The sequence below is a fragment of the Punica granatum genome, unplaced genomic scaffold (genome assembly GCF_007655135.1).
Source record: "Punica granatum isolate Tunisia-2019 unplaced genomic scaffold, ASM765513v2 Contig00431, whole genome shotgun sequence".
Lineage (NCBI taxonomy): Eukaryota > Viridiplantae > Streptophyta > Magnoliopsida > Myrtales > Lythraceae > Punica > Punica granatum.
In genome coordinates, this window is record NW_022204343.1 from 33,372 (window position 1) to 56,811 (window position 23,440).

The following is a 23,440-nucleotide window of genomic DNA, read 5'->3' on the forward strand; positions in this document are numbered from 1 at the left end:
GGACCCCGTCAACAATCACCATCCTAAGATTTTTCGACCCATCTTACCCGAGTATCGAACATTGAGCAAGTCTTAACCAGGAGACGTCTGATTCGCGATAATATCTACAAAAGACGGTATGGATAAAAATTAAGGTCCAACCTTTAATAGGTTCATAAACACATGGGAGGTAGAAATTGAAATAATAAAATAGCAAAATTCTTCAAAATGGGAGGAGGATGGATTCAAAATTCTTAATTTTATTTTTTCCCCTGGGGAGAAATGAAAGGGGAAGAATCATTTTGACCATGTGAAAATAGTCGTCAAAGCACAAATAAGGAGACTGTTAAAGAAAATTCCGGCATTCTTCTCGATAACTCTGCCTCTCTCACCGGATCTAACCAACCCCCCCCCTCCACCCGATTATTATTATTTATTTATTTTCTTTGTTTCAGAAAATAATAATAATAAGATTAAAAAAAACAAAAAACAAAAAACAAAATTGAAATGGTTCTCTGCACTCGCTTAGCCGCCGCGCGTGGGCAAGCCTCCACAGTACCAGTGCGAATCCATGTCCACGCCTGGCCGACACGTATGAGACGGGCCCCACGTACCGTATTATCAGGGACGGAGCTCCTGTGGGCCCCGCCTGGGAGCTCTGGTCCCACCGGGTGCCGCTCCCACTGGCAGCCGCAGCGCGTGGGGAACACTCCAATTCTTCTCCTTCCCAATTAGCAGTCTCTCTCTCTCTCTCTAAATCAGCCAATTTGTTTCCATTTTAGTTCCTTTTCCCTTCCCCAAATCTCAACCTTCACCAGCTCTCTCTCTCTCTCTCTCTCTCTCTCTATCTTCTCCGATCTAATGACAGCTCCAAACATGGCGACGATCACTGCGTCGCTCGAGAGGTCCCTCCAGAACTGCTCCCTGAACCATCACGACGGCGGCGGCGGCGGAGGAGCCAGCGGCTCCGCGGGGCTCGGCCGGTCATCGAGCTCAGACGACGTCTCCGAGAGCCAACCCAACAGCTTCGACTCCACCTTGGAGCTCAACTCCCACATCTCACTCCCTTACCATTGGGAGCAATGCCTCGATTTAAAGGTACATGTCATGTCCTATTCCTCCTCCTCATCATCAATGCTTGCCTTTGTTGTTTTCTTCATCCATTAAAGAACAAAAAAAACAAGAAGGGAGCTTGGTGTTTCCTCTTACAGGGTTCAATAAATGCGAAAGCCATGATCAGATCTTTGCAGACAGTGTTCTGTTTCTGAAAAGGTTGATTCGTTTGGCTGGTTCCTTTGCTCTTTAATGCCCCCCCACTCCGCATGCATTTATTGCCCTCCGGCTTCTTGTCCCTGCCGTGAAATGGGATTAGGGTTTATGTTCCTAACCCTAGACAGTGACAGGAAGCAGCACTGCAGAAAGACTGCGAAACCCTTTTCGCCTTTGACCCGTCTGATGATTTCCTCTCATCAGTAGGACCGACCGATCAATTTGGAGAAAAATTAATGGAGCCTTTCTTGGTCGTCCCTCGATCATATTCTTCTGCACATGGGGCAAATGTGTGTCCATAGAACTGCGTCTCGATCATTAAAGAAGCAAAAAGGAAAGGTTTTTCCGGGTTTTATCCGATCAATGATCCGCAGCGGCATTCCATTGGTTTCGGAGGACCCCGGGGTCCCGCAGACTCTGAGCAATAAGCAAAATGGTCGACTTATTGCTATTCAATCGAGACATGAAGCTGAGAAAGACGAAAACTTTACTATTTGTAATGAGTGCAAATTTTCATATATTTGCTATAACTTCTGATGCTGTTATGTATGTTCAGACAGGAGAGATTTACTACATTAACTGGAGAACCGGGATGAAGGCCAAAGAGGACCCTAGAGTAACCGCGGACTACTCGGGGACCTACTATTACTCCGACGACGACGAAGACAACAGCTCCAACTATGACTCCGAAGAGTCCTCCTCTGAGTCGTCCCCGCCCTCTTCATCGACCCGGGAGCCCCCCAAGGTTGCCACAGGCAAGGACCACGTCCTGGTGGTAGCGGGCTGCAAGACCTGCCTAATGTACTACATGGTGCCGAAGCAGGTTGAGGACTGCCCCAGATGTGGCGGGCAGCTCCTCCACTTTGACCGGCCCGAGAACGGCTCTCTATGAAGGCGCAGGGACGACCAGACTCAATCCAATCAAAGCTAATTTGACACAGCGAGTTGATTTTTGTTCCGAAACCCGCCGAGATGATTTGATTTTCCATTTTCTCGTCATTTTTCTGATGATCTTCAATCCATTCCACCCCATGGCTGAATGGGCCCTGAAGAAGTTCTGGTGTGGATTGATGAAAAATGTGAGACAAATATGTTCATCATATCGCTCACTGAAATCTGTTTCTTTTTTTTTTTTTTCCTTTAATGTTCTTCATCATTCAATTTCTTCTTAACATGCTATATATATTTTTCTTCATTTCTTATGATCGAAGTATGAAGTTTCCGGTCTGGCCAATCGAAAGGTCAATGGTGAAGAAGAGAATAATATTGACGATGAGTATTTTGATTAGGACGTGTTGGCATTACTGACATTTTCCTACATCAATATATGTTCAGCAGCTTATTGCCAGGCAGTATTATTCTCAAATCAATGCCTCCATTTTCTTAATATTCCCAATTGTTTATGTTCTTGCTCATTAATGACAAGTTGGAGCTTGCATAGGTTGCTTACATTAATTTATTCATCTACCTTTTTAATTAATTAAGCCGGATTTAAAGTTTTAAAAAAACAAAAACTGATTTTTATTTTACACCGATAAAGTGCATAGCAGCAAAATAATCATTAAGAATATTCTTCATTTAGTAAATAAAAATAATAGTTTAACGTCCACTTTATAGAAAGGTTTGGAAGTTGACAGTTAAGCTGTATGCATCCCGTAAATCATGTGATTATGGGAGCTAACATGGTAATATAGAACATTCAATTACTCATTTGCCGATTGTTAATTAGGGCAATATGATATGCAGTTTCCTGATTTCCATATGTATAAAAACATGCATGTATCTTCGAGATATTCTGTCATATTGAGATTACACGATACAACTTCTCGAACAAAAAACCGAAGAACTTAAGGTTATATGGCAGTTCTCCTGTCCAAGTATATGAAACTATCCATACGGAGAACAGAAGATTTCCCCTGGCCATCTCTTTTTCTTTTTTCTCCAAATTGATCTTCTTTCTTGCTTTTCATCTAATGCCCACTAATATATTTTTCCTACTCTTTTGTAAGGTGCCTTTTTGTTTTTTTCCCTCAATCTCTTTTTCTTGCTAACTACCCCCTTTTTTTTATGCGTATCACTAATTGAAAAGAAAATGCAAAAAAAGTTCTTTCGGAAGAGGAAGAGGAGCTTTTTTTTTTTTGGGAGAATTAGGAGCATGTATTATTGTAAGTGAAAAGATATAATTTTCTTCTTTTCCGTATTTACTAAAGTATTTCCTTCAATTCATTTCCGTTTAAGACCCAACATTTTCCAAAAAAATAAAAGGCACGTTTATTGATTTTGAATGAGATATATACTTACGCTGTCAAAATGCTTCAAGTTTGATTCGTAATAAATTTATCATTGCCATATTCATTTTTTAAGTTTATGCCTGCTGGAAAATCTCGACCTTAATTATGCAAGAGTGTAGATGTACTTTCACTTGGTGAGATTTAAACGCGATATTATTAGCACTTTTGACATCTTTGATGCATAATAAGGAGCTGTCAGACATGAAGAAATTAACAATAAAATATTTCAGCGGAAATCTTTACAAAAGAATAGGACAGAAACATTTTCATTCCAATTTCTTTATTTTAACTAATTAATAACATTTTTAAATTTCACCAATTTACCTAGATTTTATCTTCCTTTTTATCATGAAAAAATTGTGTAAATATATGTGAAAGACTTTATTCAGCTCTGAGATCACCCATCACGAAACTTGGCGAGTTAGAATTGTTATTCGCGTAACACTCATTGAGAAATTTGATTAAATGACGATCGGTTTTATCTACTAATTCATTTTCAGAAACTATGAAATTTTGCAGGAGTGATTTATCATCCGGAGTAATAATGACCGTGAATATTCTGTTCAACATATGTATTAAATCAAATTAATTTTTCGAAATTTTTTTTTTAAAAAAAAAAGAAGAAGAAAGAAACAATTTTTGGGCTTGTCTGCAGCACGCACCTGACCGTACGTTAGTCTTCCATGGCATGGCATGGGAAGAGGTTCCATAGTGAAACAAAAGAGATTAGAAGCATTCCTTAGGATTGTAGCGAATGTGAGAATAATTTGTGCATCCCTAAAGACACACAGCCTTTTTTTCTTTTTTCTCTTTCCCCTCCTCAGTCAGTCTCTATTATGTCTGCTTTCTACCGTCTCCCTCCGGGAAGGACAAACGCCTTTTACATCACCAGTCCCCCACTATCACTGCTGGCCGGCCCTTCGGTATACATGTACGCCAGCAGAAACTGCCAAAATTTCCACTGGTCTTACAAGCGGTTGATTCCTGAGACATACCAGTTCCCTTAAGCACATGATATAATATAAATTGTTTCACGAAACACCGGAGGGCTTCTAGCATTTAATTCTAGTAAAGCTCGCGGTTAATCATATGATGAAGGAACGACTGCTCCAGATAGCCCGGGTAGAGTTGCGCATTGCTTGGAGGGCGAGGGTGGGAGGCCTCATATCAGTGTAGTATGAGATTCTATTTAGCCAAAAAAAAACAATGTACTATGAGATTCTGTTTGTTTGTTGGTGAATGTGTGTATGAGAGATTGAGAGAGAGAGAGAGAGAGAGAGAGATGGATTGATTGGTGAATGGGTTTGGACTGGGATGTTGGCAGGGCAGAGGGGCAGGGGAATCTATGCAGGCTGGGGAGGGTGAAGTGGGATAGGGATGGATGCTTAATGATACTTTCACAGATTGATCACACACAAAATAATTCCATAAAATTCTGTCCCTCCCTTTGCTCTTATGTGCATATACATGCATATATGCAATGTCAGTCTTTTGTATGACAGGTACCGCTGCGGGTTCATGTGGTGCCATTTCACGATGGGCCACAGATTAGCTAGCTCGGGACCAAGGTAACGTCTCTGTCTTTGTCCGGTCCATTGTGGATATGATCAATCATATGCGGAGCCATGATATATTGATTTCAAGGGACCATATGTCTTGGCACACAACAGCCATGACCCAGGCATTTGAATATAATCGAGAGAAAACCCAAAGGAGCCAAGGTTGACGAGCCCGAGCCTTTTCTTGTTTCCTGATTTTACGGAATTAGTACTAAGCTCGAGTATTGTTCTTCCCGTGGGAATGCTAATGAAGCTCGAGCGGGTCGGTATCGTGGCAGTCCAGAAATTATATCAATAGAAAAGCAGTTCGACCATCGGTTTCCCTTTCCTAATTTCCTTCCATAACAAAATTCAATCTGAAAACTGTTCTGTTCCGCTTGTAAGCAGCAGTGGGACTAGGTGGGAAAGGGAAGGGAATCTATGTGTCTCTGTCTGTTCCTCTATCTCCATCCCCTTGTCCCTTTCCCACATTTTTGCATCTCCCAAAACTCCCCCTAATTTATGTTTCAAACGTATTACTTTTTATTTTTTTTGTACTTATAAAAGAATGCCTCTTTTAAAAAAAAAAATTATTTCACTTCATAATTCATACGATAAAGCCTGTCGCCAACAATTAGGGACATTTTCTTGTTTGGGCCAACATTGGATGCAAACAATTTATATGGCCTTCAAGGAACAAACTATCAAACCAGGCCCTAAACGGTTTTGGGCTTTCCATTAGGCAGTACTATGTGGACCGGTCTGTAAAGCGGTGGCATTCCACGACTCGACATGTAGGTTCGATTCTCACCGTTTGAATTATGGAATGAATGAGGTGAGACGAGGCATTCCGGGTTGGAATGAACTGATTATTGTCGCGTAAAGCAAAGTTTTCGGTTATTATTCCATTCCGGTTATGAAGAGTACAACTGAAAATTTATAGTATCTAATAAGATCATTCAGGAGAAAATCAATCCACCACGACCAGCTTTTGATACTCCTCCCCAGAAATCGCATCGAGCATGACTGAATCCTGGTTGATCTGCCCATCGTTGTTGAGGAACATCTTGAGCAAGTTCTTTGAGAAGCCACTGACTAGGGCCACCCCGTCTTGGTCCATGCACACGGGGGTCAACCTCGAGTCCCTCAGGTTCCAGAACACAATCCGCGGGACCGCGTCCTTGTACCCTGAACTTCCTCCTGATCACCTTATGGTCGGTTTCCCCAGGTTTCATAGACACTCGATCAAACTCCGTATCACTGAAGACGAACACTCGCTTCCCAATCTGATTCGAGCTCAGCTTCCCCATTTTTGCCATCTTGAGTAGATCAAACACCTTCTGGAAGTTGGTGTTGCCTCCCAGTCCATGTTCCTCACGAACTTCGTCTTTGTAGCCTGATCATCTCCTTCGATCAAGTGAAGCTGAGGACTCTCGCCGAAAGTGATCACCTTTCCCTTCCACGGATCTTTGCTCAGCTCCGAGACCAAGATCCCGAGCGCAACAGAGACCTCGATAGGGATCCCCCTCATGCTACATGAAACGTCACACACAACAATGCAGTTCTTGAGCTTCCCGGCCTTTAGCATGTCATCCACCATCCTCTTCCAGTGGAGCTCAGCAATTTCTCCACGTCGCTATCACGGTAGCCATCGTGTAGGGATGAGATTATCTCATGCGGCAGCAGAGCACGGGCAGCGATCGTTGTTTTGCCTGACTTCACATTCATGAGACATTCCTGGTGATAGAAATTGTATATGATTCCAAAATCAGATTGTGAATCGTGATCTAAAGGTCGGGAATATAGGCTATAACATATTTGATTCGGAACTTTAACTAACCTCGAACGGCTTCTTGTCGTGCTTCATGAATTTGTCTTTGTAGAGCTTCATTGCCACAGAAACCACCCGGTTATACGGGTCGACCCCCAGTCATTTGCCCCGATATACACTTCAGGGAGTTCCAGGACCTTTCGCAGCGGTACAAGAACCTCCTTCCTCAGCCTATCACACACTCTGTAAGCGTAATGGGCCTCCTCGATGCCTTCGTACTCGGGACACAACTCCCGGGGAAAAATTAGCCTTGTGATGCTCTCACAGAGGAGGGTGGATCAGTCGACAGAGGGTTTGCAGCAAACCCGATCTTGTTTATCTCCCTGGAGTTCAGAAATCCGATGTCCGCCTTTAGGCACTGAACGAAGTGCTCCGAGATGCAGTCGTATTGGAAGCAGAAGTCTCCATCCCGGCTAAACCGATCGATCACCTTTTTGGCCAGAGGGGTACATTTATAAAATTATTTGTACCGTTGGAGTAATTTACCCAAAAAAACACTTTGAGCGTTCGAAGTGATCGATTTTTTTATCAATGTCATTATTAGTAGAGGATAGTCCATGCTTATTTATTAAATTATTTAATTTTTGTCAATAATAAGGATTGCATCGGCATATAAAAGGTGAAATTGCTTATGAGTTAATTTATGTTGTTGGTTGTTCACCTGAAAGTTGACTCTGGCTAAGCACTTCTGCAATTGAGAGGAGGTTTGTTTTTTTTTTTTTTTCCCTTCCTCTCAAGTCTTTTTGGCTTACGCAATGATTCGGGATGACTTCTACCATATAACTATGTTCCAAGTACATCGCTTCAGTTTCAAATAAAAATGAACGCAGCACCACGTTGTGTTTCTCCGCATTCAGCTATTTTAAATAAATTCAAGTCGTGGTGCATTGTCGTGTAAGATAGTATAAAATAGAAGAATATGATTTTCGACGTGTCCAGTATAGGATAACAGAGCAATGGAGAAGAGCCGAACAGAGAATTGGAACCTTCCCTTGTCATCATCGCCTTAGGACATTGCTCCCTCGATGTTGATTAATTCTACACTCGAGACAGGTCTTAGATGAAGCCATCCCGATTTGATTACCAATAAGCTAAGAAAAGAACTACACTGATAGCCATAAGAAATGGTTCTTCTGGCTTAATTGGACCAAGATGAGATATACCATTCAAGCAGTCTTTTTTAGTAATTTACAATCCCATTCAGAAACTTGTGTCGATTTGATCCTTCGGCATAGGTTTCGAGCCACAAATTGTTAGACAATTGACAGGTTGAACGTGAAAGAACGTATTGCAGCTATCAACCACGGAGTGTGAGTTTTATTCCCGGGATACTGAGTCAAGTTACCCTTTACGCTTTAACGGATCCTGATTCCATATGCCGGAGTTGCTATGAACTCGACCGAAGTGATAAGTTTTTGTTGATCTCATTTTCCTTTTGGAGCATATATGCAAACTGATCGAGTACATCAACTTCTGAAAAGAAAACATCAGAATTTGATCTTTCTTATTACTAGAACTTCTCGAGGATCAATCAATCCATCACCACCAGCTTCTGGTACTCCTCTCCGGAAATCGCCTCGAGCATGACCAATTCGGGGTCGATCTGCCCGTCCTTGTCCAAGAAAAGGTTGAGCAGGTTTTTCGAGAAACCGCTGACTAGGGCGACCCCTTCTTGTGTCCCGCTCACAGGAGTGGACCTAGAGTTCCTCAGGTTCCAGAACACAATCTGTGGAGCCGCATCTTCATAGCCTGCCTCCCTAAACTTCCTCTTGATCACTTGATAGTCGGTCTCCCAGGGGTCCCGTGACGCCTGGTCGAACTCCATGTCGCTAAACACGATCACCCGCTTCACGATCTGATCGGAACTCAGCTTCCCCTTCTTTGCCACCTCGAGTATCAGATCAAACACCTTCTGAAAGTTGGTGCTGCCTCCCCAGTCCATGTTCCTCACGAACTGCGTCTTTGCAGCCAGATCATCTCCCTTGATCAAGTGGAGCTGAGGACTCTCGCTGAACGTGATCACCTTCCCCTTCCACGGATCTTTGCTCAGCTCCGAGACCAGGATCCCAAGCGCAACGGAGACCTCCATAGGGATCCCCGTCATGCTACCTGAGACATCAGAAACAGCAATACAATTCTCGAGCTTCCCGGATTTTAGAAGGTCATCCACCATTCTCTTCCACTGGAGCTCAGCTACCTCCCTGACGTCTTCTTCCCCGTCATTTAGGGATGCTATAATTTCGTGGGGGAGCAGAGCGCCGGCAGCAATTTTCGCCTTTCCTGACTTCACCATGTCCAGGTACTCCTGAAACCGCTGCTTGTCATGCTTCATGAACTTGCCCTTGTAAAGTTTCATCGCCACGGAGGCGACACGGTTGTACGGGATTGAGCCCCAGTCATTCGCGCCCATGTACACTTCGGGCAGTTCCAGGACCTTTTGCAGTGGCACAAGTACCTCCTTCCTCAGTCTATCACGGACTCTATACACGTAATGTGCCTCCTCAACGCCGTCGTACTCTGGGTACGACTCACGTTGGAAAATTAGCTTCGCTATGCTCTCGCATAGGAGGATGGATCGGTCGAATGAAGAGTCGATCGAGGGGCACCACTTGGCGGCGAGCCCAATCTTATTTATCTCACCCGAGTGGAGGAACTCCAAATCCTTCCTCAAGGACTGGGCAAAATGCTCAGAGATTTTATCATAGAGGAAGCGGAAATCACTGTCCCGATTGTACCGTTCGATCAGTTTTCTGGCCATGGCGATCTTCTTTTCCCTCCTGAGATCTCTTGCCTTCTCTTCTTCTTGCTTCGACCTGGCCATTGCCTTTGCGACACAATCCTCCTCCCTCGGAATGGAAGAGTTTGATTTCTCGGACTCCTCCTTTTTCTTCCTACCAGGTTTAGCAAAATGTCTGCGCCTCATCAGAGACATTGCTCTCCTCTTTCTCCCACCCTTGCGTTGCAGCCACTCCTCCTTTTGAATCCGCCTCACATCTGGGCCCTCGAGAAGGCGGTAGAGGATCTCCAGCAGATCCTTGAAATAGCCAAAATCAGCAAAGGCCCCGACATTGCACGCGAGCGTCCTCGGGTGGTTCCTAAAGAGCCATAACGCCGCCCTGTAGAAGCCTTCCTTGTCGGACTTCCCAGTCCCACGGACCCCGCGGAGGTTGCACATCAGTTTAAGTGTCGTGAGGGGATTGTGGGACCAGGCCAGGGCAAGCCGCTCGGCCAAGGACTCGGGCGGGGTGTCGGGCACGATGTGGAAGAAGAAGTCGAGGCATGGGTTGCCGGAGGAGAGGTAGGTGGCGGAGTAGTTCTCAGTGAAGCCCCTCGGCGGCTCGGTGCGTGTGGAAAATTTGTTGAACTCCACCACCATCAGGTCGACAAAGGCATCGCCAGAGGTTGCAGCCGCAGAGTGCACTCCCGAGGTTCGGGAGTAGAGTTCCGGAGGGCCGAGAACAGCTGAAGGGGCCATCACTTTGGTTGTATTCCCCTTTTCCTGGTCGTGATCAATTGCGTTCGTTGTGCTTTGGGGAAGAAGAGTAGGGAGGATAAATAAGATGGATGATGAACTTGGAGGCTAAGAAAATGCAAATAAAATGGAATCGGAGAGACTTTCTTCTCGATTGATTTCCGTTGACCTTTGAACTATATAATTCATAATTTTCCACCTAAAGGTTGATTACGGGCTAAGCAATTATTTAATTATTTACAGCTCGACGTGGACGAGAGAGTTGATTATTCAATTTCATATTCGACTAGTGTTGGCGTAAGAATATATTTTGATTCTTAAACAGTATTTCTTTGATATGTCTATGCTGCAAGTAACATCACGTCGATATCAAATAGCAATGTTCTTGCCACATCGTGCTTCGCCGCATTCCGTAATTTTGTATTGATTCGAGCCGTGGCTGATTATCGAGTAAGATATTGTAGGGTGGAGGGCATGCATGATTTTGTATGTGACAGGTACGTGATAGCAGCAGAGCATTCAAGAAGAGCCAAAATAGAGGATTGGAACCAATTTTGAATTCTTCCCTATTCATCGCCCCTTACTCAGAGTTTGACTGACTCCAGGCTCAAAGACTAGTCAAGAAGCCATACCCCTCTAGACATTTGACCAGTTCCCTATCCCTCCGGATTTGATTACCGTTAAGGCATTTGGATGAAGACGGATCTAATAGGGAAGGTTCTTTTGGCTTGAATGCTACTTATTCTGCTCTAAATGATTTCGGAATTAGCTCAGATCAATTGTATTGCCATGATATGTAGTTTTCAGGAGCTTCTATGGTTACCGGAAGTGACTTTTCCTTGCATTCAGGTGGTACCGGAATGACCACTTACAGTGATCATGAACTTTGGATCACTCAAATCGTCGATTGCTTGAATCGACCATGGAATTTCTCTGAGTTTTGTTCATGCTCAGGTTAATATTTCTACCGGCAATTGCAGCCCCATGCATTTCTACAAAGGAACGATTTTCCCCTTTGGAATTTCAGTTCAAAGCGTCAAGTTCACAATGCTTAAGACGATGCTACGATGCAGAAGATAAACAATTTTATGATAGACACAGAATATATAGAAAGTATGTCATCGGAAATTTGAGACGAACTGCATCCTCTAGCCCTTTGGCCTGTCCCTCGGTACAGTGAATCGGTGGTTTAGAAAACTGGAATTTGCCCTTCTATGTATGTTATCGTTAATATGAATATCTAGACTCAATGGGCAGCACTATTAATTCGATATGAGAAATTTCCAATACCATCAGAATGGATATTATCATTCAACAAATGATAGATTTATTCACAAGAAAGAAAAACTCAAAACGATCATTCCTATAACTATGAAGATGTACAACCAACAATGACGATGGCTCGCTCTCTCCATCTGCTTACTAGTCAATCATGAAGTAAACACGCCGTGCTCAAACCTTCACAAACATAGCAACGAATAGGAATACTCGAAACTCATTATGTACGAAAAAACGGGGTGCCTACTGGGTTGTAACTGGGTACGCTGCTCGGGCATTCGAGACGCTCTCTAGCAGGTGATGCAAAGCCTTCTCGAAGCTGACAAATCCCATGAACCAGAAGTCATGGCCGTCCGTGGTCACAACCTGAATGTACTTCTCTGGCGGATTCTCCTTCATAACCACCGGATTCGCTGCCGAGATGTTCACGAACGGAATTGAAACCTGTTGAACGAGCAGTTAGAAAACAGCCCGGGTTCCACTAAAGTGTGTGATGTTTTAAAATTATATGCAACGTGAATATGATGATTACCTTATAGTAGCTCCAAGTCTCCTGTCCAGAAGGAGCAGTGAAGGACAAGGGGCGGTCGCTGCAGAAAGCCACACGGGCAGTCGATAGGTAGAGGGTTCCAGCGACTGGGCCGGTGGATGTCGAGAGGTAGCAAGCGAATGTCTTCTTGAGGCTCTCGTTTGGATCGGTCCCGAATATCTGCCTGAAGAGGGGCTCGAATCCCCCTTCGGTTATAGCTTTGGCCGTAAGGTTCACCTTTCCCCAAGCCGCCTCAGAAACAGAGTGCCCTGTTTTAACTGCAAGATCAAAATATCAAGCCGATGTCTATGTCAGTCCATCCGAATTTTCCCTTAAAACCGGTTGATCTCCGATCAAACTTCGTATAAGACTATAATCTACAGACATCAGGGTCTTACGATTGTGCCAGATATTGCGGGCTATAGTCTCCGCCTTCTTGCTCCAGGAGTTGAACATGTCAATAACGGGCTCGAACGGGTTGTTGCTGGGCTTCTCCACGGGGTCGTACCGGACATAGGGCTGGAGGATCTGCTGGTGGTCCCCGGCATTCCACGTTGCGGCCTTCTGGTTGTCCGGGTGTGCGGAGGGCGCTGCAGGCGGCCCCATAACATGGGTTCCCCATTTCTTGGTGTCCTCGGCAGGCGGGTATGATACTTCTCGGGCCTCGGCCTCTGTAGCCTTCGGAGAAGTCGATTCCTTGTGGGGGTGTGAACCTTCAGGAGTTGCCGACATGGTTTTTTCGTTGATGGAGATCCAGTGACAGTAACACTACGAAGTTCGATCTTCTCTTCTCTATGCTTAACTGATTGGTGTTCTAGGGATTTAATTTTGAGGGCTCTTTATACTAAAAGACTTACTTTATGGAAGCCTTTAATCTTTAATCTCCCATAGGGTTTGGACATAACACGGGTTCTTGATTTCTTTGCAGCTAAGGGTCCATACTTCTTTCGAGAAGGGGCATTTTTTTAGCTTAATCGAGGTGGCACATCTGGAGACTTCCAGGTAATAGCGAGAAGTTTCTTCTGCTGTGTCCATATGGAAACTAAGGACCGACCATTTCCAATTTTTCATTATTATTTTAATTCTAATTGAAGATTTGAAGATATGGTGACGATGCCATGGCCTGGAACTTGGATATGGAATTGAATGCCATGACAATGGCTATGGGAGAGACACGTTTCTCATACGGCTTCAAGCCTTTACTCAGACAATGACATGCCCATGAGCTGGACGATATCCTGTTTTGTTCTTTTTTTTTTCTTTTTTTTTTTTTGTGATTTGTGACAGCCTTATCCTTTCCCAACCTCTCCCATTTTCTTCTTTTTTGGACGCTGGGCTTCTTATTTGTTGGGTATTACCGGGGTTTCATTCGATAGTAATTAACAGGCGAATCGAGTCTAATGGTTCTCTAGTACGTTCATCTTGTTGATTCGGAATCTATTATCAGTCGAAATGATGGGAATGAACCTCAGTCAAGCAACTCAAGGTTGAAAATCCGAAGTTTCCCGTGAATGGTGAACTTGTCGGATGATGATGGTCCTTTTCACTGGTGGTTGATCATCTCACCACTCCGCGTTTACATGGCAGTTCTAGGGAAGATCTTGTGATCAATAGTCACATAGGGAAGTTCCTTCTCTGCGGATCCGTGAGCGATATCAGGATATCGATACAACTCCTTGGAAATGATTTAAGGGCAAATGCAGGGCTAACCGCAGGACGGGAAGTGAAACTGATGAGAGGAGGAGAGTGATTTCTTTTCAACTGCCGTCAAACAGAATAGCTAGCTGCGGGAATAGAACGCTCCATGACCACAAAAGCTACCAACACCAGGAAAACAGAAAAAATCTGAGCTTTGTCCATCTCTTTCCATGGTTGAAAGTTAGTTGGAGCAAAACGTTTTTGGAAGTTATGGTGGATCAGCCATAAGCGCAGACCCATTGAAGCCCAAAGAACTATAGGTAGGAACACTGCCCTTCGTCATCTTCTTCCAACATATAAAGCCATCAGCAAACTAACTGCTCAATTTCCCATCCGAATCTTATGCGGTGACTCGAGTGGTTCGACTCGATTTTCTAATATCACTTGTGAAGCCCTGCCCAATTGTCTGTCTGATCAATGAGCTACGAGAGGGTTCCTCCTGGATACCCGCCACCAGGTAACGGATGCCTCCTTGCTCGGTGTCGGGACTTGGTTGCTGCATGTCTGAAGTGATGCCGACTTCATTGGATGGTCTGTTTTAGTTTCCAGCACTATGCTCCAACTCTTTTCGGGAGCTATACAGCAGCCTATTTGTTTGATTGGATTTTTTTGGAAAACCATCATGTTTTACAAGTCTTCACATGCCTAGGCAGAAATCTTTGGCGACATGGTGCATGAAAAAACAAGGTTTGTAGTTCGAATGATCACTTAAATGAAAAATCTAATCTGATTTGAGGCTGGAGCATTGAGTCTAGATAGCACTAGGCACTAGTTTTCACATGACCTCCAAGCGAACACCTCTGAGGTGCCGCCACTGCCGCCTGTCATCTGGCAGAGAATATGTAGCTGGCCCTTATCGATACAAGCACAGGTGATGGCAGCAGGGGCCTCTAAGATGGCCCTCTGCTCCTAGAACCCAGACGCCGACAGTGCCTTCCATGCCAGAGGAGGGGCAGTGGAGGCTAGTTTCCTTTTATTAGACGAAAATCAGTTTGTGCTGACATTGGAATATCCATCTTACTGGGATAACACTGTTGTTAAGGTCCGCCTCCCCCGGGCTATCCGCCTCCACCATCTCCCCCAGGCTATCCTCCACCGCCGCCGCCGCCATATGAGGGATATCCGCCGCCACTTCCACCGCCGCCGCCACCATATGAGGGATATCCGCCGCCACTTCCACCGCCGCCGCCACCATATGAGGGATATCCACCGCCACTTCCGCCGCCGCCGCCGCCGCCACCTCCTCGACAGCAGGATGATGATAGCTGTGGCTGTGGTTCCTTTCTTAAAGGATGGTCAGTACTCTCATTGACATAGCAGATCCTTTTCAAAATTCCCGTTATACAATTAGATGTGAACCAGCTATACTAATTGACTCGCCTTGTTCGTTGAATCAATTCTGCAGCTTGGCCGCCGTCTGTTGCTGCTGTGCGCTAGAGGCGTGCTTCGGTTAAGGAAACACTAGAGTGCCGTGCTCGTGTCTTAACGACCTTTGCTATGCTCAGTGACTACAGTTCTCCTAAGTTAAGGTTTACGACTCCGAAAGAACTTTCTCCATTTAACCATTTTGAGGAATATGAACGACCTTTGCGTATGCTATCTTATCTGTTGGTGGCGTTACTGCTCGACAGTCATTTAGAGCTTCTCATTAAACTCCTATTGCAAAAAATTAGACAAATAAGTAAAAATAAATAAATCCCTTAATTTCGGATACTTATTTCCATTTCGTTTCCTTGGATCCCAAGAAATAGATTCGGCTGTTACGATGCTTGCGGTCAAAGTAATCAATTATAGAGGGAAATCCGCTCGTTTATTTTCTATTCATTGCCCTCCAAGCTCAATATCTCACCGTGAGGATGATTGTGGTTCCACTGTCCCGGTCGTAAAGACCAATAAAAATGCAGCAAACGAAATATAAACACGGGCAACGAATATGAACTTCCGTAAATAATAAGAATATAATCGATTCACAGTATCTACCATGGATTCTTTCCTCCTTATCTATAGAACGATATAGTAGTATGATCCCCTCCGCTTTACTGAAGCCCCAAATCAAAACCAACACAATGGCCCCTCCGAGAGCTCTCTGGCCGTTGGACCATACCAGCCGGAGGCTCTTACTCTGACGAGTTAGTGAAGGAGTTCTCTGGCCGTCAGACCATACCAGCAGGAGGCTCCGATGCTGACATGATAGCGGAGGAGTTCTCCAAGTTATCCCCTGCTGAGGTCATGATCACTGACGCCTCCTGCCGTGATCATAGCATGGGCTGCACTGAGAACGGCTCTGCCACCTACCCTCTCATCAGGCAACCCATGCTTAAGACTTCTTCTTCCACGTCGTTCCCGAGACCCCGCCCAATTCCCTGATTCAGCGGCTCACCCTCACCTGGGCCCACGACACACTCACCGCCCTTAAGCTGATATGCAACCTCCACGCTGTACGTGGGACTGGGAAGTCCGACAAGGAAGGTTTCCACACAGTGGCGCGCTGGCTATTCAAGAACCATCCAAGGACCCTCACCTACAACGTAGGGCCATTGGCCAACTTCGGGTACTTCAACGACCTGCCAGAGATCATCTACCGCCTTCTTGAGGGCCCCGATGTGAGGCGGGTCCAGAAGCAGGAGTGGGAGAAGCGCAAGTGGAGTTCAAGGTTGTGCTCGAAATCACAGATGACCGAGGACAGGAACAAGTCAAGAAAGTTGGAGTCACCCGCCCCGAGTAATGGTCGACCTGAGGAGGTGTGGAAGCTTCAGAGAGAGGAGACGATCGCCAAGGCCGAAAAGGTAATCAATCGATACAATCAGGACGGGGATTTCCGGTTACTCCACGAGAAAGTCTCAGAGCATTTCGCACAGTACCTGAAGTCAGACGTGGAGTTCCTAAACTCGGGGGAGTTAAACGAGGTCGGGCTTGCAGCAAAGTGGTGTCCCTCCACGGACTCATCGTTCGACCAATCCACGCTGCTCTGCGAGAGCATCGCGCTGCTGATCTTCTCCCGGGAGTAGTCTCCCGACTACGAGAGCACGGAGGAGGCACATTTTGTGTATACGGTTCGAGACAGGTTGAGAAGGGAGGTGCTAGTTCCGCTACGGAAGGCCCTGGAGTTGCCTAAGGTGTACATGAGCCCAAAGAACTGGGGCGAGATCCCATTCAACCGTGTCCCCTCCGTGGCGATGAAGCTCTACGTATCTAAGTTCTTCAAGCACTATAACGAACGTTTCAGGGTACTATATTCCGTGCCCATATGAGATTAATCGTATTGTATCATATGATGCTTTGCAGTTTAATCTAAATGATGTTATTGTCTCATTTTTTTTTCCATCATGCCAATGAACACGTAGACCGATAATTGGATGAGTTTCTTGTGTTGTAAGCAATCTGATTTAGTATACTGTTTTTGTAATTTATTACCAGGAGTGCCTTGAGAATGTGAAGTTGGGAAAGGGAAAATCGCAGTCGGGGTTCTCCTACCCACGAGATAATCCAGTCGTTGGACGGTTGGACCACCGGGATGGCAGAGAAGTTGCTGAGCTCCATTGGAAGAGGATGGTGGAGAACCTGCTCAAGGCCGGGAAGCTCGAGAACTGCATTGCAGCCTGTGACGTCTACGGTAGCATGAGGGGGACCCCTATGGAGGTCTCGGTCGCGCTCAGTATCTTGGTATAGGAGCTGAGCAAAGACCCGTGGAAGGGGAAGGTGATCACCTTCAGCAAGAGCCCTGAGCTCCACTCGATCGAGGGAGACGATCTCGCTGGTAAGACGCAGTTCGTGAGGCGCATGGACTGGGGAGGCAACACAGACTTCGAGAAGGTGTTTGATTTGATACTCTAGGTGGCGAAGAACTGGAATCTGAGTTCGGATCAGATCGTGAAGCGGATATTCGTGTTCAGCGACATGGAGTTTGAAGAGGCGTCTATGAACCCCTGGGAGACCTACTATCAGGTGATCAGGAGGAAGTTCGAGGAGGCAGGGTGTGGGGACTCTATCCCGCAGATTGTGTTCTGGAACCTGAGGGACTCGCAGTCGACCCCCGTGACTGCGACCCAGGACGGGGTCGCCCTAGTCAGCGAGTTCTCCGAGAACTTGGTCAGCATGTTCCTCGACAATGACGGGGAGATCAACCCCGAGAAGATCATGCTCGACGCGATATCTGGAGAGCAGTATCAGAAGCTTGTCGTGGTGGACTGATTAATTTTTATCCTAAATGTCCACATGAGGGGGCAATAGACTGGTCGGACCTTCGATGGACAAAGAATGATGAAGATTGACATGCATGAAGAGATGCATTGGATTAAGAAACGTGCCGGTCTTCCTTATTGGACCATCATGTGATCGCATAGGCCCATGAGACGATTGGGTCAATTTTTAAGCCCATTATCGAGCTGAATAAGATCGCTATTCATCTTCTTTCTGAATACTGAATTCATGGCCTCCCAAATAATCAGAAAAAAAAAGAAAAAAAAATCATTTTCTCGTGTTATTTCTAGCTGCGACTGAACAAATTGGTGGTAAAAAAGACTCGACTATGGCTTGGAACGTGTACCATAAAAGGTCGAGGTCTTTTTTATTTATTTATGGCGAACAACATCGAGACCGTATATTTATAGGGGAAAACAGTTGTTTGGTCCCTTTTCGGCAATTTCTTTAATTCTTTTTTACCATTTTTGAATGTAGAGGTGAGCTTACAATTCTTTCATGGTCAACATGCCCGCCGCGGGCGGAATTCTCAGGGCGGTATTAGTCGGAATAAAGTATTACGTTACAAATTTGTAACCACTTGATCAGCACCAATTGATTTATATTACGTGCCACGTGATATACTTTTTACATACAATACTGTAATTAGTTAGACACTGACTCTTGATTGAAGTGCTCTCTCTTTCGATTGCTTATAGCATTGGAGCTGTGTTTTAAAAATGACAATCGATTGATGTTTACAAAACCGACTGAAAAAACCAGCCCACGGGACAGCTCTCCCATTCGATTATACGGAGTTTTTATTTTTATTTTTTTAAAAAAGAACAAAAGGAAAGATATTTCGATGATATCGAAGACATCTTTGTTATCATCATATGCATGAAAGATGATTGGTATTTTTTACGGCAAATGTCGACCAACTCGGCACGACTCGTTTAGTTTACTTAACACGACACCGATGCCACTGCTATTGCCACTAGCTCGTGTCGTTTCAGCCCAGACAAAGGGCCCACCTCATGATTTGGTGAGTGGTGGGCCCCCACATGTGTAATTGCCTCACGTTCTTCAACTGTTGTTGTTCCTGTTGGACTCGTTCAAATCATCATTTTCATCATATGCCATCCCCCGTTTTCTGATTCTTGCCATTGCTTTCTCTGATGAGACCCGAATATTTTTCTTTTTTAGACGCCCAATTAATAATTGTTAATTTTTTCAAATATATATATATATATATATATACTTTTTGTTATTGTGGAAATCGTGCAACAAAAGAATACGTAAGATTAGATTACATACCAATCCTTCATAATTGAGTACACCTTTTATGTTGATTTTACATTTCTTGCATGACTTTCTCGAGTCAATCATTGCGATGGGAGAAATATGGAAAATCCAGTATAAATTATGCGTCCCGTCGAGCTATACAAACCCGAGATGATTTGACTTTCTCGAGTCAATCATTGTCTGTGTTTATTAGAATAAAATTCTAGAGGTATAACTGCACTTGGCATAAATTTACTCGAAGAGAAATTTGAAAGATATACGTCATGATACTCGTCCCCAACGTGAAACTAATATAGATTATGCACTCAAATTCTCATCAATGGGCGTCCAGCCACTGGGCCTAGGTTTTTATTTATATTAAATTTTAAATATATATTGTTTGTTTTCTAGTCATGTGTTTGATTCTTGATATGCCATATTAGCACTTCAACACAAAAACGATCGGAAACTAACGACGAGATAACTTTAAAGTAAAAAACAAAACCACAATGTTTGTAATAATAGAGCTGTCTTAAAAATCGGTACCAAACTTATTAGGTTTGATAACAAAATCAAAATTAACTTAATTTAATTTAATTTTAATTTTCTCTCAATTTAACAACATAATAATTACTTTTTTTAATCTTTTCTTCAAATTCTCTCACATATTTTTTTTATCAATTATTCAAATTAATTTTTTAATATTAAATTATCATCGTTATTCAACACTTTTTCATCAATTTCAATATTTTTTCTCAATTCAATAACACAATTATTAAATCAAATTTAACTTCGTTACTAAAAGTTAACTTTGCAGTAACTATAAAATTAGATCCATACTCGATTTGACCCATCATCGAGTGCCACACGAAATCTCTTTGTAGCTTCTGAGAACGGAACGTCCGGATGAGTATTAAAAAGTACTATTCGATTGGGACGGACGGTTTTAAATTAGAGAAATGGGGAAAAGAATTAGTCGAAGTCAATATTCATGAACCGTCAAAGTGTTCAGTAGCCGTGCTCTTCGTCTTAGGCACTCTCTAGACTTTGACGAAGGACGAATTTAATTGAATTTGTTAAAATAATTGGTTTTATATAGAATGTGCCGTCGGACCCGTAAAAAATTAATAAATAAATAAATAAAAAGAATACTTACGAAAATAAAATACACGACAGGAACACAGAACTGACCACTGAAAATTAAAGAGGGAAACGAAAGTGGGAGCACGTGCTTCTTTTTTTCTGAAGCTCCCTTTTAATTTAATTCATGTTTCCCGCTGTTGCACGACAACTGCTCCCTCCAATCCGCTCCGCTCCGCTGACTTTTAATAACCACCCGAAAAAATTTAAGATAATCCTAATGTGAAAAAATATTAATTAAATTATGACAAATAATAATATGAATATTAATTATTCAAGTAATTGTAATAACTGCCCGTAATCGAAGTAATTTTATTGAATCATTCTCATTACATTAACCTAATGTTTTGCAATCACTCGTCTTCTCGTCCCATCTTTCACCCCATTTTCCAATAACCTAATAATTTTTCAACTTCTTTTTTTTTTTTTTTTTCATTCTAGGCCTACCTAATCTTTCATTTTCTTGATGTGGTGAAGTAGTTTGGTGGACGAGGAGTCCCTGGAATTGCATCCATGTGCAGTTAACAATCAACGATCGGTTGGTTCCATAATCGAGAAGGTTACAAAGAATTTAATTGTTTTCTCAAGAATTCAACTGTAAAAGTTTTTTTTTTTTTTAAGATTTCATGATTTTTCACCACATATTATTTGTTTCAAGTGAGAGAGTAACAACTTTAAATATACTCAATGACTGAGTAGGCCTGAGACGTAAAAGGGATGTGAATGAACCGTATGATCTGGTCACTAAGGCTTTGTTTGTTTCTTCGGCTTCACATGATTCTTTTGATTTTATCCAAACTAATCTCCAATCTTCCATAAAATGTCTGGCATCGTCCTTCGATTTCGCAGGAGTATTAGGCTTGCCCTAAGATTGGTTGAACATAGTCTTTTTTCGATAGATTGATCGAATGCAGTCAACCGTGCTTTTCATAATGCATACGGCACAGTCATACGCAAACCGCACACCAAAGAGGATAAATACGTGAACGAAAGATTATTATATGATCAGATTGTACAGCCTATTATTTCTTGATAAGTCGGAATTGGATTACGAAATCGGGAAGCAAACCTTTTTATTTTTCGCCGACGGCACGAAACACCAGCCTTGGGTGAGCAGCCAACACTACACATAAGTCGTACGTGTACCGAAAGGTCACGGGGGCTGCGTTGGTAAAAGTAAATGTGTTTGAATTCTCTTTGATATAAAATGGGCTGGAAGGGGGTGCAGGCCATCTAGAAGACCACGTTTTAATAGTGCTGAAAATAAATGAGCCCATAAACTCTTTCATCACGGAACACAAGCTACTAATTAATTCCAATTCCCGGCTCCCGCCGTCCCTATGTTATCTCTAGTAAGACAAATTATGCTAAGTAATATATATTTGTAAAAAAATGCTAATATTATTTTAAAAATTAAATGTGATAATCAGTAAAACACATATTATAATTAATCTACACAAACGACAAATAAGCATATTATACAAGGACAAAATTCTCATATTATATATATATTCTCCCGTATAGTATCGAAATATATAGATTATTAAAAATCACTTATTTTCAATAGAAAAAAATTATCAAAACATTTAAATTAAGTGTTTAAAATGACAATGTCAAAAAATATTATTTTTACAATATTAATTTATTGCATAATAGTAAAAAATAAGAACATGTCCATATGAAGGATAGGGGGAAGTATGGGGTATTTTCCCATTCTCATCCTATCTTTCCTTCTTATTTTTCCAAAATAATTAATTTAAAAAAACTTTATTTAATTTAAATGTAATAGTTTCTCAATGTGTAATATTTACCATTCAAAAGTCCAATATATCAAATTAATCTAAATTTGGTCAATTTTGGTCATCAATCGTGAATTTTTTTTTACCACAAAACTCGCAACTGAAATATTATTTAAGGGGAAGAACTGTTGAATCATTTAAAAACTAACATACTCCATATAAAGGACGGCAAGTAGGGTGGATTTTCCCACTCTCACTCCGTCCTTTTTTTTTTATTTTATTAATTTCAATTTTTTAATTTAATTTAAGTGTATAATTTTTGCTGGTGTGTACCATCTACGACCCAAAAGTCGAACAAATCCGATTAATCTAAATTCGAACAATATCGACCTACAAGCATGGAGTTTTTCCGATCACAAGTCTCGCACCTGATATTGCTTAAGAGGGGAAAAGCATTGATCATTGAAAAACTAACCCATGTTGTAAACATCTTATTTTAATTAACTTATGACCAATTTAGTCCCTTTTATTCGTGGAGTCACAGCGTCATTTATGTTGTATAAAAAATATTATTTTTAAATTTTTTATTTAATTTAAGTGGACTTTTTTTCAGTAGACATCATTCACCATCCAAAAGTCGAATGGGACCGATTAATCTAAATTCAAGCGATATCGCCATACAATTTTGACTTTCTTCAATCAGAAGACATGTCCCGAGACATTGCTTAAGTGGAATAAGTACCGAACCACTTAAAAACTAACATACATTGTGAAAAGTCTATTTCAATTATTTTATCATCAATTCAAGTTTTTTTTTTTTTGTAATTTGTAGCATAACAAATGTATTTATCTTTTTAGTGAAACACAATATTACATCAACTTACTAACTGAAACTAATTTTCGCTGACACTTGTGACTGTGAGATGCTTTTAATAAATTTCGAATCCCAACGACAAGTAAAATTCGTTCATTTAAAGTTAGTGGACAACTTCAAATTTATATATTATATTGTAATCATGATTATCTAATTAGATACTTTGAAAATCTAGATCATTTATTATATGTAGAGAATTTTTTATTCTTACACATAATTTTAGTTATATCATTAGATTCAGTTATACTCTATATTAATTGGTTATTAATAAATTATTATTAATTGGTTATTAATAAATTATTATGATAAATCAAAAAATTGATGAAAAATACTTTCATC

The 23,440-nt window shown here is 42.4% G+C and overlaps 3 protein-coding genes and 2 pseudogenes across 3 annotated transcripts; 2 read left to right on the forward strand and 3 right to left on the reverse strand.

The window, feature by feature from the left end:
• The first annotated feature begins 744 nt into the window (after positions 1–744).
• Positions 745–2,536, forward strand: LOC116190390. The gene is made up of 2 exons (XM_031520073.1): positions 745–1,077; positions 1,805–2,536. The coding sequence occupies exons 1-2, from the start codon at positions 841–843 to the stop codon at positions 2,138–2,140; spliced, it is 573 nt and encodes a 190-aa protein (XP_031375933.1). The 5' UTR covers positions 745–840; the 3' UTR covers positions 2,141–2,536.
• A 3,426-nt stretch (positions 2,537–5,962) lies between these two features.
• Positions 5,963–7,368, reverse strand: LOC116190399 (annotated as a pseudogene).
• Positions 7,369–8,313: 945 nt separating this feature from the next.
• On the reverse strand, positions 8,314–10,613 carry LOC116190393. The gene has a single exon (XM_031520076.1). It carries the CDS (start codon positions 10,381–10,383, stop codon positions 8,440–8,442), a length of 1,944 nt encoding a protein of 647 aa, XP_031375936.1. The 5' UTR covers positions 10,384–10,613; the 3' UTR covers positions 8,314–8,439.
• A 1,047-nt stretch (positions 10,614–11,660) lies between these two features.
• On the reverse strand, positions 11,661–13,062 carry LOC116190395 (GEM-like protein 5). The gene is made up of 3 exons (XM_031520077.1): positions 12,586–13,062; positions 12,191–12,465; positions 11,661–12,102 (listed from the first exon to the last, which is right to left on the reverse strand). The coding sequence occupies exons 1-3, from the start codon at positions 12,917–12,919 to the stop codon at positions 11,902–11,904; spliced, it is 810 nt and encodes a 269-aa protein (XP_031375937.1). The 5' UTR covers positions 12,920–13,062; the 3' UTR covers positions 11,661–11,901.
• Positions 13,063–13,072: 10 nt separating this feature from the next.
• On the forward strand, positions 13,073–18,299 carry LOC116190394 (annotated as a pseudogene).
• The last annotated feature ends 5,141 nt before the right edge of the window (positions 18,300–23,440 follow it).